The sequence below is a fragment of the Apaloderma vittatum genome, unplaced genomic scaffold, assembly GCF_000703405.1.
Source record: "Apaloderma vittatum isolate BGI_N311 unplaced genomic scaffold, ASM70340v1 scaffold6576, whole genome shotgun sequence".
Taxonomy (NCBI): Eukaryota; Metazoa; Chordata; class Aves; order Trogoniformes; family Trogonidae; genus Apaloderma; species Apaloderma vittatum.
The window spans coordinates 20,983-37,524 of record NW_009723284.1 but is presented as its reverse complement, the minus strand read 5'-3'; the positions used below and the strand labels follow the sequence as shown (position 1 = coordinate 37,524).

The 16,542-nt window shown below is 37.1% G+C and overlaps 1 protein-coding gene across 1 annotated transcript in view; it reads right to left on the bottom strand.

Annotated features, from left to right (window-relative positions):
• The window catches only part of MAP3K2 (mitogen-activated protein kinase kinase kinase 2), a 22,974-nt gene extending 6,902 nt beyond the window's left edge, over positions 1-16,072 (bottom strand). The window contains exons 1-9 of the mRNA XM_009872040.1: positions 15,959-16,072; positions 14,243-14,283; positions 11,959-12,058; positions 10,076-10,189; positions 9,348-9,447; positions 8,280-8,410; positions 5,317-5,396; positions 3,411-3,478; positions 453-548 (exon numbers count right to left, since the gene is read on the bottom strand). Of these exons, the coding sequence (XP_009870342.1) occupies positions 453-548; positions 3,411-3,478; positions 5,317-5,396; positions 8,280-8,410; positions 9,348-9,447; positions 10,076-10,189; positions 11,959-12,058; positions 14,243-14,283; positions 15,959-16,051 (823 nt within the window). The 5' untranslated portion in view covers positions 16,052-16,072. The remainder of the gene's footprint in view (positions 1-452; positions 549-3,410; positions 3,479-5,316; positions 5,397-8,279; positions 8,411-9,347; positions 9,448-10,075; positions 10,190-11,958; positions 12,059-14,242; positions 14,284-15,958) is intronic.
• Positions 16,073-16,542: the final 470 nt, after the last annotated feature.

Genomic DNA, 16,542 nt, shown 5'->3' with positions numbered 1-16,542 from the left:
CCGCTCTTCAATTTTACTTACTCTTCTAATCTGAGAAACTGTTAGTAGGAACTCTGCGATATTTGGGGGGTTTTGTTGTTTTGTTGGTTTTTTTAAAAGCAAAACAAGATATGACAAACTAACCGATGTACCTACTTTGGATAGAAAATGGTCACAAAAGTAAAATGCTTATACTGGATGACTTGCACATGGCCAAACACAGAGAACATTTTCATGCCAATGTATAAGAGTCATGAATTCTGTAATCCATAACGTTACCAGAGGTCAGACTGCTCAGTAGCTCTATCAATCATTAGAAGTTTAGCAGGTTAAGTTTGTGGAAAGAAGTGGAGTTTTCAATTTCTTCAATATTTTAATTCACTAAGATTTTACAATCTAAATTTTCTTCTGAGCTTTTTCAAGAAGAGTAAAACAGATTACTAAAGCAGAACTCTTGCAGTATTGTTGCTTACCATCATTGTAGTCTTGCTGATGATATGAAATATGGTATCTTCGGGGATAAGTCCCCCCCTTTCCAAATTTCTCAAATATTGGGATATCATACTCTACTAGAAAATGAAAGACACATTTCAAAATTTAAAATGTGATAAAAGCATATTAAATGAATCAGTTTGCTATTTTAAACTTAAACACGAAGGAACATATCAGAGGATATATTTCAAGTTGAAGCATCAGAGCAAAACACATTATTGAACAAAACCCACAAATCTAACAAATGACAAGAACTAAAAGGTCTTTCAGCCAAAAGTTCCAAAGGTTCAAGAATTCAATAGCTCAAGTGGTTTGTAACCTCTTGCTTAAAAGAATGTTAGAGGATTGCAGCATGCCTGACCCACTCCAGTTTTAAAAAGAGTTTCTAGAGGAAAACTGGCAGAAAGGATTACAAAGAATAAAGTTTAAAGATGCACAAATATGAAAAACTGGTGAGTCAACACAGTTTGAACGACTAAAACATGTTTGATAGGTCCTCTTTTAAAAATTATTGAAAGAGAAAAGCATTCATAAGATAAAGTCCCTCATGCATAAATAATTGGTTAAAAGTAGATAAGATGCAAGTAAATGGTCAGCAGTTCCACAGGAATCTGGGCTACAACTCAGGCAGTGTAATTACACATGAATTCTCTGACCAGAACAGTGACTAGAGAGGTGACAAAATCAGGTTGAGGAATAGAGACAACAGAAGAATTACAGAAAGCCCTTAATAGTCTGTGTAACTGGATGGTAAAATGGCAGATGAAATTCAGCGTAGGCCAGGGTAAAGATTTGTGATAAGAGTTCCAATAATGCAGCAGCTGAACTCTCTGTATTGGCTAAGATGTAAATTAAATCCTATAAATCATTAAGATATATTCAACAGAGTTTTGGTCTGCTGCATTTCAAAGGATTCAGTAAAACCGGAAAATATTTAGAAGTACAGAGATGATGAAAGATATAAAATTGCTTCTCCATACGGAATGTAGGCCCCTATAGATTAAAAAACCAACAGCTCAAAGGGAGACAGAGAACTCTATTACCAAAAAAAAAAAATCACAAAGAGCTTATTACATAAAACAACAAACTGCACAACTTGTCAGAACATGCTGTTGATACTGAGAAAGTTTATACAGGTTGAAACAGGAACTGAAAATAATTGTGGAAGAAAAAAAAAAATCCATCAAATCACAGAAGAGCATCTTGCATTTGCAGAACCCTTAAGCTATACAGGAGTAGGAACATATTCTGTGCCAGGAGTACTGCCCACGGCTTTAGAGAAGTCTGGTATTGGCTGTGGCAAGAATAAAGACTAGGCCAGGTGAACGTTTTTCTGACTCCATATAGTATTCTGGTTTTGTTGCACATCAAATCATGAGAACAGATATTGAATATGGAATTCACGATGGCTGTCTATCCCACTGTTAGAATACCAGAGCATGCCACAAGGAAAGAAAAAAAAATATTGCAGGATCGTCTTATTAGAAAAGTAACCATAACAAATAAGTAAATTAGATTAAGATTACCAAAGGGAAACTAGTTTCTGACGTTTCCAGTTTTGGTTGCTATTTATGTCTGCCACCTAAATGCTTCTTAGACATAGTTTTATTTTCATTTGAAAGTGGTGCAATTTGTTAAGCAGAATTCTTAAAAGTAAAAATACACCAACACACAGTGATGTGGATAAAGCTTCATAAACAAAATAAAAAGAAGCCTTAAAAGCATATAATAGACCAAAACCACAAAACATCCTCAGATTCAATGGAAGCTAATTGCTGCAAAAATCTGTAGCAAGGCACGTCCACGAGAGCCACTTCAAAGCACTTTCAAGGTTACCCATTGCACTTTGCATCCTGAACCATGCACAACAACTTGGATTCAAGCCAGAGTATCATACGAAAACAACATCAGTGGTGATGATTAATTTATAGCACAGTACACAGTTCTCCTTCACCCTTTCACGTTACAGTGCCTTCCAGTACAGAAGTCACGAGCACTTCAAAGTGATCTTCATTTCACACAGGAGAAAATGAAAGCTCTGCGTCCTAGTTTTGGCCGGGAGAGAGTTAATTTTCTTCATGGTAGCTCCTATGGTGCTGTGTTTTGGATTTGTGACCAAAACAGTGTGGATAACAACAGGGATGTTTTAGTTATTGCTGAACTGTGTTTACACAGCATCAGTGCTTTTTTGGCCTCCCACACTGCCTCACCAGGCTGGGGGTGCACAAGAAATTGGGGACACGGGTAGGACAGCTGACCAAAGGACAAGCCCACACCGTAGGAGGTCGTGGGAGAGAGGAGGAGGAAGGGAGGACGTTAGGAATTATTGCATTTGTCTGCCCAGGACTGTAAGGCGTGATGGAGCCCTGCTTTCCTGCAAATGGCTAAACATCTGCCTGCTGACGAGAAGTAGTAAATCCCTTATTTTGCTACGTCTGCGTGCACAGCTTTTGCTTTACCTGGTTAAACTGTCTTTATCTTAACTCATGAGTTTTTTCACTTTTACCCTTCCAATTCTCTCCCTCGTCCCACTGCGGAGCAATGAGCGAGTGGCTGCGTGGTGCTTAGCTGTCCACTGGGGTAAAACCACAATGCTCCAAAATTAAATAAACTCACCAAGGTTATGTGCCAACTTAGAGGCAGATATTACACTCCAGTTTAACAAACTGTTCTGTGCCCCTGTGCACTGCATCATTTGTTCTTTTCAGAGAAGCAGATAAGTTACACTCTGTATGTTAACAGTTGTGTTACAATAATCTAGAAGAAAACATTTGGAATATCTTATATTCCACCGTATCTTCTATCGTGTGCGTATTTTCTCCTGCCATATTAAGATTGTGGCATACAGTACATCTCAGTATGAACTTACCTTTTAAGCCCTACTATTTGCAAGAGAAAGAGTTCTAGAAAGCTAGTATGGTCCAGAGATTTTTGCCTACCTGAGAATTCCTGATGATTATCTGGATAGCTCTGTGCTCTTGGCATTCGAGATTTGGGATAGTTCTCTCTGGAAGTGAAAACAGAGAGCATCTAAAAATTGCTGTTAACCTAGTAATTAAACACCCAATCTTACTGTCTTACAATTCTTTACAACTGATGAAAAGTTGCTGCACTGCTTTACAAATACGGAACCCGATTTTTAAAATCAAACCTAACAGGTATCAATAATAACTCAAGATCAGTAACAATGCATAAGCTTGCTTATTGAGCTTAATGGCATAGGAAAGCAACAGACTCTGTTAATGAGCAATGATATTAGTAAAAACATGAATTATCGTAAGTAAAGCCACAAAGGAGCACTGTTACACTGAACACCTTTATGACTAAACACAAATGTTTATAGACTGGCAAAATCTCTTATACAGCCGACAAAAACTCATGAGGAAATTCAACTACAGAAATGTAGAATCTATTAATGTCCCAGAATATTTCCTCTTCTCTCCATGAAAGTCATAGGATTAAGAGAGTAATTTTATTGAGTTACAGAACGATGAAGAATTTGGTTCATACACTTTTACATTGTTTCTTACCTACAGTTGGTATGTAACTCCCAGCCACCAAAACGAATGGATGGGATTGCCAGTCAGACCAACCGATTACAGTACATTTCCATAAACATACCAAAACAATGTCCTCCTCTTTCTGGTAAGAATCTCTCTAATGGGTAACAGAAGCTAAATGGAGACACAAAACCTACATCTTTGTAGGAAATATTTGAATGAGAAAAAAAAAAAAAGGAAAACAAACTAAGTAGAGGTGACAAATCAAGTAAATAAAAAACAACCAAAAGAAGTTTTGATGAAGAAACATGAGTCAAATTAAGATTGCTTTGTTTCTCCTTCTACTCACCCCTGCCCCACAAAAAACTAAGAAGTTGGCTACTGGTAGAATTTCTATTGAATGTAGCTACATTAAATACTGTGTATAACCTATCCCACTCCAACCACAAAATACTTTTCATGTCTATTCTATTCTTGCTTATGAAATGGAGATTAATTTTTTAACTCAAAAATCTGTTAGACCAAATGTATCTGTGTCCTCAAATCACAGATTCTCGAACGAAACGGCACTATGGAATACTAGAGCTCTGATTAATTGCCAAAGGCAATGATTTCCAACTTTTTACCTTTCTACCAATTAAATAATATATGTAATTAGTACTATTGTAGGGCAGTTCCAAATAAATAAGTAGCCAATTTGCACAACATAAGACCCAAGGTTATCTGCCTCCCCAACTACAAGCCAAACAGGAGTATGGCCTGGCTGACCCCGCGGCTGAGAAATTGTGGACAGTGACCCCCTCTAAAACATGTGAATCTCCTAACAGGTCAATCCAAACAGACCTCCAGACCCACCACAGCACTCGCTGCCTCATTCTAACTGACAGGTTTAAACAACGAAAAATAAATGTTAATTCTGCAACGGAAACAAAGGGAGAGGAATGGACCATAACTGCAAAGAAAAGGATTGTCCGTTGAAGTCTAAATAATTCTACTCTCTCTCTGGAACTGGGCATCCTCTACCTTGGAAGAGGGAAGCCCACTTCATACACCAGTACCCAAGAAATGGAAGTTTGGTGGTGCGGCTCCCTGCCACAGAACATACTTCACATACATGTAGGATGTGAATTCTAAATTTTTGTGTCATGACAAAAGGAAGCTACTTGTATTTTTTGTGCATTAGTAAGCAATGAAGTTTCAATAAGCTCCTATAAATGGTCTGTAACTTACAGAGAAGTCTCTGGAAGAAGTCTAGTAACAGCTGTTGCTGGAGAGTTGTTACATGTTAAAACTGATACATTATGCACCCTAATGAAGATAAATAATGAATGTAAATAAGTTTTACCCATCTAAAGGGCTGTCAAGTGAGGGACAGCTTCCTGAGCCAGAGTTTTCAGGACTGCTCAAAGACAATGGATCCAGCATCTAATAAGTAACAAACAGAGAAAGACCAACAAGTTCAAGTTTTTGCTGCTGTTTTTTGGGTTTTTTTGCATTCTGCAATCCCCAAAGGACTATGTCATTTTTCTCACATGTAACTAGAATGCAGTTAAGATACTTAATCCTCCACCATGCTTTGTACATAACAAGCTGCACTGCCACACTCTTCCTGTATATGACATTGACTCTTAATATTACAGCAATATCTGCTTGAGAATAGCTTAAGAGAGTAACAGAAACAAGGCTTCTGAAGTCTAAAAAGCTGAGACAGTTAAAAAAAATGTGGATTTTGTTGTCATCACAACAAAAGATTAATCTCAAATATGACAGCTTAATATGTGACTTAAGTTTGGCCAACTAGCTGTCACAGAAAACAGCTGAAATCAAATACTGTAAAAAGCTTTTAAACACTTCTGTCTAGTTAAGACTCCAAATGAGTTACACAGATTTTTGAACTGAAGAGAAAATGGAAGAATGATCAAAATTTATAAACATTCTCCCTTTTCACTCAGACAAAAATCCTGCTTCACACAAAATAAACTTTCATGTGAAACTAGAATTTAGACAAATAAAGATAGTTTTATGACTTTGTCAGACCGATACACAACAGATTTCATAAAAGTCGTGAGCATTCATTGCTAAGCAGTCAGAAGTGTTTCAGGAAAAAAAAAATAGAATCCATCTAGGCCAGATGTGTCATATAATGAAAAAAACCATCGACTTTTTCAGCGTTTCCTGAATTCTCATCTAGACAAAAAGAAATGACCAATCAAGAGTATCCTGATTACCAGCTACTTCTGTTGGCTGACACTTGTTTTGTTTCTGTCACACTACCACTCTTAAATTCTTAAATTTAACGACAGGCAAACATCATTCCCTTTTCAGATTGCTTTACTGCCAAAGAGATGGTTTACGTATCTTTAAGAAGTAGAAATAGAATCTAAACTTTGAATTATTGAATGTGACAATTCTACCAGCCTGTCTCTCAAAAACAGAAAGCTCATCTGTCATCTTAAAACAAGCTTCTTCCTAAAATAGTTTGTTTTGGTATGCTATATAACATTTATTATTTTCTATGAATTGGACTCCATTTTTTTGCTGGAAATTAAGTAGTTATCCCCGCAATTTTTATGGTCTGTGCTTGCATCTTAAAGGTCCTGGGCACATACTTTGCTGAGCACCAATCAAGGAAGGATTTATTACAGAAGTAGTGTTCAGAAAGTGAGTTTGCACTCTGCAAACTCAGACACTTAAATGAACCCTGTATCGGAGAGGACAACATTTACTATAGGTTCAGCAATTATTCCTCTTTTCTCATGCTGAACAGTGGGTCCTGAAAGGGAAAAAAAGCTCCTGTGCTGCCATAGTAATTACTTCTATAACTTAATGTAGCACGGTCCAAGGGGCAGGCCATGGCCCACTTCTATCCAACCCATCATCTCTTCCGCAGAGAAGGTGTTGGGTCTGCCCTCAGGGTGTGAACAGCTGAGCTCAGGCAGATCAGCAGGAGAGCAGAGCCAAGCCCTCCACTCCTAAATTCCCCTCTTGTTTTGGTGGGGCAGGCTGTGACAGCCGTAGGCAGCACGGTCAACACCCGCCAAGGTGATGCGGCAACTTAAGGGGAAGGGAGCAAAGGGAGGCCGTGAGTTCCTAACACCCCAGTTTGACCCTTGAGGCTGCTGACGTCGAACTAACTTGGCTTCCACAGAAAACTCCTATATTCAAGCCCTGTTGACACCTCACACAGCAACACGTACCTGACAGGTTACATGTTTCTTGAATAGCCTTGGAGTGAAAGGCCATCCTGGGTCTCAAAGATCACCTGTCCATCTGATCAGTCAGTGACCAAAAATTATTTTGCCAAGGGCAAAAGTAATCATTTCACGGCATGAATCCAGGCCTGGGCTGGATCTGACCATGTGGCTACGATAATGAATAGCACCCTGGTCTGGAAATTAGGAGATTTGTTCTCTATTCTCAGCTCAGTCACTAAATTGTGAAACAAATTGCACAATAACTTTGCCTCCATGTTTATTCTATCATCTGTCTCTCATTTAGGCTGCTCATAAAATCCATCACTTCTTGCCATTTGTGAATCCGGTGCCAACGTCAACAAGAACTTGAAGTGATTTGGGTATGCAACATTATTTTCTTCCTCCTTAAAATATCTCTTTTTCCATTGCCAATTCTGTGAGCCATTACATTCCTCCATCTTTTCCTGCTGTTTTTAAGGGCAATTTTGATATTCAGAGAGCAGGACTTTTATTCATGTTAAGCATGCTGACATCCCACATCAACAATGGAGGTAAATAAGGAGAACAAAATAATACACATTTGTGATCCTCACACAAAAATGTGACCAGGGAAAGTATTTTAGAGCTTAATTATACCAGGCCAATTACCATCTCCATGTCTCTACCCCAACATAGCATCAACCGAGTCCAAATAATTCTGACCAATCCAAACTCTTGTTTAAAACCTCCTTTAACTACCTGGGAAAACTGTAAAACTAGTCTTGATTACATATCCTTCTCATTAAAAAAAAGTCACTTGTGCTTTCTAATGTAGACACCTCCTGCTGTAATTTATATCTGTCACTACCTCAATCCACTATAACAGAAATTTAAAAATATTATCTTTCTCCTTGTAGGAACATACTGAAATAATTGAAGAGACTTACAGAGGAAAAACAGGTTCTACAAGACTAAACAACCACAGTTATTTTAACCTTGGGTCACAGATCATGTTTTCTAGGGTTGTCATAGCTTTTCTAGCAGTTCTTTCTAACAATTCCATATCCTCTTTGGACAGCAGTATTTCATAAATCAGCCTAACAAAAACTTAAATTTTAGTATGTCACACACATACCTGATCCATACTTTCTGGAATGAATTCACCCTCACTGTTGATACTGGTGAAGGACCCATTTCGGGCCACCTGATGCAGCTCATCTGGAATGTATCCTGGGGGCGGTGAACTCCTGTCACGAGTATTAGAACCTTTGGAAAGGAAGGAGTTAGTCAGTCTCTTCCCTAACCCAGAATCCAGGGACTTTATTCAAATGCTACGCAGGCACTAAGCCTGCCTGGACCACTTTTTGGTTTAGAAATTTCCCAAATGCCTATGAAATACAAGATTTACATAAAGCATTTAAGATCTGTAATTCAGGAACTATGAAAAATTTGGGGCAGGGTTGCCTCAGTGGCATTAAAATGAATTTTTATTATATATGAACAGAAATACAACTTGCTTGCACATCTAGCTGGGTAAATTTCTCCTTCTGAAACAATAAAAAAGCCAAACACTACCACTCATGTCAACTAATGCCTTCTAATTCTTGAAAATTTCCATTTTTCTTTGTGGACTATTATGTCTGCAAGAACATGAATATACATAATAAATCAAATTGTCTGAAAAATTATTCATTAAAGTCTCTAGTGTCAATTAAATTTGGAAGTTAACATCACAGTCACTTTAAGACATGAATAAGCAAAAAGGTTATATCAATGCCAAAATAAGCATTTTAGACGAATGTTGACACATTAACATTAAAAAATTTGGGACTCTTAAACTGAGCAAGCACATGCACTGCCACATTAAAAAAAACCCAGATTTTTCAGTAACTCATTCTTGTATGTGAAAATAAAGGGGAGTACTAGCATCAGCATTTTAGGATATCCATTAGTTACCTCAAATAAATCTGCATAGATTTATTTAGTTCTGCATTATACATATTATTTAGTTCTGCATTATACATATGTAAATCACTTTTGACTTAAAAAGCAAAATTCACTCCTCTGAGTGCAAACTCTGTAGTAGAGCCACTGATGAGTAAGAGAAATTCAAACAGTTTCTGTTTGCAAGCAAGATCCTCATGAAGAGGGTATTAAAAAAGAAAACTTTTTACAATTAAAGCTATTGAAATATGCAGCTTACCTATTACAGACAGCCGCCTTTTTCTGTCTGTCACACCAAACACTGTATTATCTAAATCTTCCAGCGAGGGCAAGGGTTCCACGTTATTTACACTGGGTGACTGAAATGCATACACGTTACAAACTGCAGTTATTACTTTTTACTCCCGACAATGAAAATTCTTAGCAGACTTTGTAGGTTTTGTGCACCACATTCCTTTATTCCAGCAGTTGAAAAGAAGCTTGCCAATTTATATCAGCATTGATCTACTTCAGTAGCTCCTTCTTAATATTTAAAAATAATTTGCAATATGCACTAGTATATAAATCCTATCAATATCACGGCTGTGATGTGTTAGATAATACCAGAACAACTCAGTTTTTAGCCCATAGTTCACTGCTACTGCTCACTATAACATTTAACTTGCCACAAAGGAGCACCACAATTTCAGGTAACTACAGTTACTTAAATTCTCAAATTTAAGTTTGCTTCTCAAATACGTATCATGTCCATCATCCTATTAAGGAACATTTTCTACTACTGTAAGGAAGGCAAACAAAGAGAGAGGAATAGGATCGAGGAAAAAGTTAAAACTGAGGGAATGCAAAATGGTAACAGATGCTTAAAGTGAACTGAAGAAGAAATCAGTAATATTTACTATTGGAAAAAATGTAATCCTTACAAAAAGATACAAATTATACCCCAATATGAAAACTGAGGAAAAAGACATTTAGCCTGTCAGCTCCTACCTGTGTATTTCCGTGTATTACAAGCAGTATCTTGAGACTCTTCATATGAACACTACGGTCAAGCAGTTCAACAGCTTTGTCCAGGTCATCCTGGGTGGTTAATGGAATTACAAGCTACAAAAAAAGGGAAAAAGATGTCTTAAAAAGGACACAAGAAAGAAACGAGGAAGGTAAGGGCAGGGAAACAAATAAACAGATGCTATCTTACCTTCCATTCCAAACAATTTGAAAATAAAATTTATTATATGATGCTTCAAGTTAGCATCAAAATGTCTGAACTATTCCTTCAGATGCTTTTAATAGGTACAGCATGGTGAAACAAGTTTTCACAATGAAGGAGCAAACATTTCGCATATGTACAGCTTAATATCTTACAAGTTTCAGAGAAACATGACAGTGTTGATGCTTTTGTCATTGCCTAAATAACGCAAGTCTAAGAAAAATAAAAACAAGCCTTATTTTCTAGAGCATAGAGCACGTTTTTGTATCTCACAATATTACAACTATATATGTTTGAAGGTGTATCACTAGGATTTCTCTACTGAAAACCAGAATTTGTTAAGAAAGTGTATCAGGCATGATGTGATCCATATAGAACTGCAGCCCTCACTAGATCCTTACTTGGATCTACTTAACTGGAATTAACTGGGCATACATGTACCATTGCAACAGAAAATGTTACACCATTAAAGCGCACTTAAGATCAGAGCTCTGTAATGATTAAAACTGGGCTTATGTTTCAGGAGTGTAAAATACAACTTTTGCTTGTAATGAACAACGAAATAGAGGTTTTTAAGAGTCTATTCCACTTGCGAACAGTCTCAGTCAGTGATACTCAATACAACATCAGCTGAAATGCAGTACTTTTATACAAAAAGAACTGAGAATGAGGGAGGAACATCTTGGTAACAAATGAACATGTTATTTATTTTAAGTTGTACTGTTAATGCTAATGACAGGTTATTACCATGACATTTCTGAAAGGTGATGGGATGATTTGCCAACTAGTGCAGAGCTGACACGCAGCAAACCTGCTCAAATGACCCAACATCTACCAGAGGAAAACGCTAAGGCTAAAGCATCACAAATGGCCATTTCTTCTGAGCTCCCTAATCTTCAAAAGCTTTCTGTTGAAATTCTTCATTTTGAGGATCAGTTTCACAGAAGTGCCTGGTAAGGTACTGAGAAACAGCAATTGCAGGCATCTTCTGCAAAGATGCAGATTAGATACAGCAATTTTGTTGTGCATAACCATGCACACGAATAATCCTCCATCCGCTCTGCTGACTCAAGGTAAAAACTCCTAAGAACGGTGCTTCATTTGTAAACATATTTCCTATTAATAATTCCATCTTCAACTTCTAAAGGAAAGCGGGAAGTAACACTCGTCAGGCATGAGTGGCTTAACAGCACTACCATTGTTTCCAAGAAACCTTTGTGAACCAGGAGCAACAGTTAAGCCTCAATTTCCAATCTAAACATTACTAAACATAGCATTCTAGTGATTATCTCACAAGATTAATCCTTAAAGAAAAAAAGTTCGCAAGAAAGGATAAATGTTATTTTAAATTTACAAACACGACAAAGCTCAAAGAGGTTGAAATTTTCCCAAAGTCACGCAACAGGACTAATGCAATTTACCCATTCCCAATAAACTCCGAGACAATTCATTAGGATGTGACTCTCCTCATAAATCATTTCATCCATCTCCTGCCTATCCTAATTTAGACAAACCTTGCACATGCATATTTGAGAACACGCCTATTTTGTCACGGGAATAAGTTTTGTCGCAGGGGTGGTTCTCACTGTTTATGAGAGCAGATTTCAGCCTTAACATAATCAATGTAGAAGCCACCAAGAATTTAGAAGACACAGAATATTACCTCATTATTGCTGTAATGTAAATCCATAGTCTGTCCAAAAGCAACTTTAGCTTTAGCTGCAAGATCTTCAAGTTTAACAGGCCTTGGTAATTGCAGGATCCTGAAACACAATTTAAGTTATAGAGAATTCTTCTCTATTATTTACGAAAATCTGGCAACTCATTACTTAAGAATGATCTTAGAACTAAGCTTATAACTCAAAAGACCAAAAGAAGCTACGGTTTATCCACTGTCCTCCATATTCTAAGTCATTAAAAAAAGAGAGAAAAGCAGTGAAAAACTTGTGATGATCACACATAAATTAGATGTCCTTAGGACTATTTTACTTGCTTGCACATGGCCTCTTACTGGTTTGCATGCCTCCATTCCAGAGGCAAATTCTTAGAAACTTCTAAAATTTTCTATTTCAGAAAACTAAGACAATGGAGTACCACAGTCTGACAAGCATAGGCATCGGAAAGGAATTATTCCTACAGTCACCATTTTTTGGAAATTCAAGACCAGCTTATCTGAGAAAGGTAACTAAATGTCACCATCTTTACCACAAGGAATTTTTACAAGCGACTAAGTGAGGTACATTCAATTCACATTCAAAATAGAAATAGCACTCAAATTTCACGAAGTAGGAAAATTAGTAAAGAGTAACTGTCCCTTTTATCAGTGTTTCAGTGTACACTGGTTAGGGAACAGTATTTGCCACTGAAGCAAGGAGGCCAGAAGCCAGGCGACTTCCAATTAAATATATTGAAAAAATACAATCTTAAAAAAAAACACCAAACCCAATACTAATTGTCACCATAGTTAATTTAGTCAGCAAGCCTGGAACTGCCCATCACAGTCCATGCTCCTTGGTACAGAGTGCCACATTCACTATTGAAAGAAACTCTGGAATCACTTCTCTTTTCCACTTCCCTTTTCAAAAAGTAGTGAAAAAGCCATTGTGTAACTTACTTTTCTTGCATAATTTCATTATTTTATCTTTAGATCTACATGCTCAGGCAACAGAAGCATTATAACTCATGCTGAGCAATGAGCCTGAGCTGCCTGGTAGCCCTGGGCAAGCAGGCTCAAGTTACTTGCGAGAGACCAAAACAGAGCCAGGTCCACCAGCAGAAAAGTTTGGGAAAGGTATCCTTCCACGCACTTACTTTATGCCTGTATTAACACTGAGCTGATTAACTTGGCCCACTGTGTGCACACTGGCAGCGCGTAAACAGTTCTCTGTTTTAAATTCACGCTTCCGCTTATTTCACAAGGAACTGTTAGGTAGAAAAGTCTTTGATTTTCAAAGCTTTTGAGAAGACTTATTTCCTCCAAATTATCTAGAGCACTCAACCGATGCACTGTCATATGTGATGTTCAGAAAAGCGACAAAAATAAGAAGATTTTAACACCTAGGGAACACCCATCTACAGCACATCACACTGAGGACTGCCCAGGAGTAGCACAGGTTTCATTCCGAAGCAATCTTTACTTAATTTTTATTGGCAAATAGTGTGACCAGGATATTATTTCCCTTTTCTTTAAGTATTTTCAAAGACCTTACTCTATAATTCGATTTGTCTGCAGATATAATGAAGGTTTATGCCTTCAGAAAGAGACAAACAGCCAAAACCAGTTGTCCGCAAACCAGTTCCGCATGGACCTACAGATCAACTTCTGTAAAAGCTTTGGAGCAGCCATCAAAGCAGAGACATGTACAGATGTTTGTATACTTTAAGCTTGCACATCATTCACCTCATAAACAAAATGAAAATAAATTTTAACTGATTTTTCAAAATTATCACTGAAACCAATCTAATTATAAAGTCTAATAAATTGTCCTATTACAGCTCTTGGACTGGTTCCTCCAAAGTACAATCCAATACTGAGCTGTAAGATCTAGGCTGCTTCCTCTGGGTGTTCCAGTAACATTATATTATCATGCATTTATTATGCACATGATGCAGGAAAAAAAAATCATTTGCTGCTCTACTCATATTTGAGATCTATGCTAATCATCTAACTAATTGTTCTGGGCTACAAACACGTAGCTGAAGGGTAAACAAAGGATATTACATGGGCCATACCGACGGTAAGACACTTCTGCATTTACATATCCTCAGAGCCCACATTTTAAACACAATGATTCTCCTTCAGTTGTGTTCATACCAAAATTAGATTTAAGTTCACACCAAATACATTCAGATGTCTAAAAAACTTTAAACCCTTTTTTTAAAATTTTGTGGTGGGAGTCCAAGAAAATTATATAAATAAAAGACTGTTTCCTGTGTTCCCACCTTACCTTTTTTCACCTCGATGCTCAAATTTGACTCTAACATCGTTCTGTAAGAAAAGAGATAAAGGAATCACTAAGAGTTTGTTACCACTTCCTTTAACAAAGGCCATAAAATCTCACTCAGTAATTCTACAGCAGAAGTAAAATCTTTAAGCAGTTCATATGAATTTTCTGTCCTTTCCGATATACCCAGCACGTTAACGAGCTACTTCTGCTGAGATCTGATAGAGACTTAAAGTCTGTAAAAAGTACCAAAAAATTTCCGGAGTACAACAAATTATTTTCTATCACTATGTTCATGATTTTTATTTCTATCACTATATTGATTATTTCAGATTCAGCGTGGAACTGATTACCAAAGAACTGTCTACCATGAGCAGGCAGGTAGATTTACTCACCGTAACAGGTTGTCAGCTGCACTTTGGAGCTGAGCACTCCAGGCTTAAGAGACGTATCTCGTTTCATACACGTTACCACAGAAACCCACACAAGTAATTAAGTCAGCATTCATGCAATCAGTTTCCCAATAACAAAACCCCTGTAAATATCTGCAGTTACATGCATAAAACTGTTTTGCAAACCCATGATTTTAAGATTCAAATTGTATTTAGCAATTATTGCAGGAAAAAGAGAAAAAAGATGTGTTCAACCACAGATATCTAAACAACATGTCGTATCTTCCAAAAGAATTACTTCATCCACAAGTGATTACTTTCAAAACACAAATATAAACAGAATGACAAACAAGCATTTCCCCCTCACTACTACCACATTTAAAACACAGAAATAGCTCAACTATTTTTCTTCTAATTTTCTAAACTTGTATTATATCCATACTGGATCACATCTGCACATTTCTGCAACGTCTAAAGTCACGACTCGGAAGGGAGTTCTGTGACACGACCAAAGCACCAGCGGTACACACTGACCTCTCACAGCGTTTCAAGCACGGAATGAAAAAGTCATAGCCATTGGGTTTTGACAGTTTAAGAGCCAAATATATTCAAATACTTGAACAGCTTAAAACAAGACTGCACACACTGAAGTTTCAAGAAATACTGGACTGTCAATTAAAGGGTCCCATCAAATAAATATAAAATTAACTCAGCAGGGTTATTACAATAACTTGAGTAAGATTCTACATCCTCTCCTCTCCTCATCTCTCTATATTTCAAACTTATCAACCAAGTATTTACTACTTTTCTGTGTTGAGTGTCTGCAGAAAAAAAATACACGTGAGGAGAGCTCACATTTCCAGCACATGAACAAACAAAAAGTCAAGGCCAACGATGCAGTAAAGGAGCTTAAGTACATTTCTGCTGCTGTCTTGACATTCTTTAGTACGATACAGCTGACAACCGGGCAATCCAATATACCTATAAAACTCATTCTAAAGAAGTATTCCAGATACGAGATACTAGCACACTTAAATATTTAAAAATAGTCTAGTATCAAATAAATAAATAAATATGTCAATCTACATTCACTTTCAAAGTACCCCTATAACCTTCAGTTTATCAGGGTAGGAGTCTTTTAAGCGGTCTGAAATGCCACTATTTCATTTTGCTGCTAATTTAAGAACATGAACAAAGAAAACAGCAGCATATGTGGGAGACTAATAGCTCATTCCAGTATGCTCACTGGTCTGTCAAGAAAAATAATTATAGAAGTCACAGCAGGACACTTTGTGTTCAATAGGTTAGCAAAGATATTAAAGATTACCTGTTTTTTAGGTGAAGATGACTTTGGTTTTCCTGTTTCTTGCTGTGGCAATACAGGACGACTGGCCTTATGAAGTACAGCCAAATCCTGCATGATTGAATTCAAAGCTTGCTGCTCATCTGCTCAGAGGAAAAGGCCAGATAAGAGAAGTGTAAATGTCTGTTACATTTGAAGTGTGTTACTGTTTCATTCCACAATCAGGCAGGCACTATTCTAAAATCTAGAAGTCCATGTTACGCTTCAATACATAATTGTCAAATGAAATATAATTACTGCCATGTTGCAAACACTTTTATTTATCATTAACAGTGCTTAAGGAAATAAACTGCTTAATCAGTAAACACACTTAAATGGCAGGTTTAAAAAAATGAAGTCATAACAGATACGGACAACTCAAAATAAGGCTGTACTAACATGAGAATAGCGGGGAAAAAAGAAGTTTGTCTACTTTGTCTCAGATAATTTCCACAGATGAGATGTTAACTAGAAGTCATACTTCCTCACCGCAATTCATAAAATAAAGAAGGCTCCTGCACCTAGGAAGCATACAAAAACTCCCAGAGGACACCTCTACTTTCTGAGCA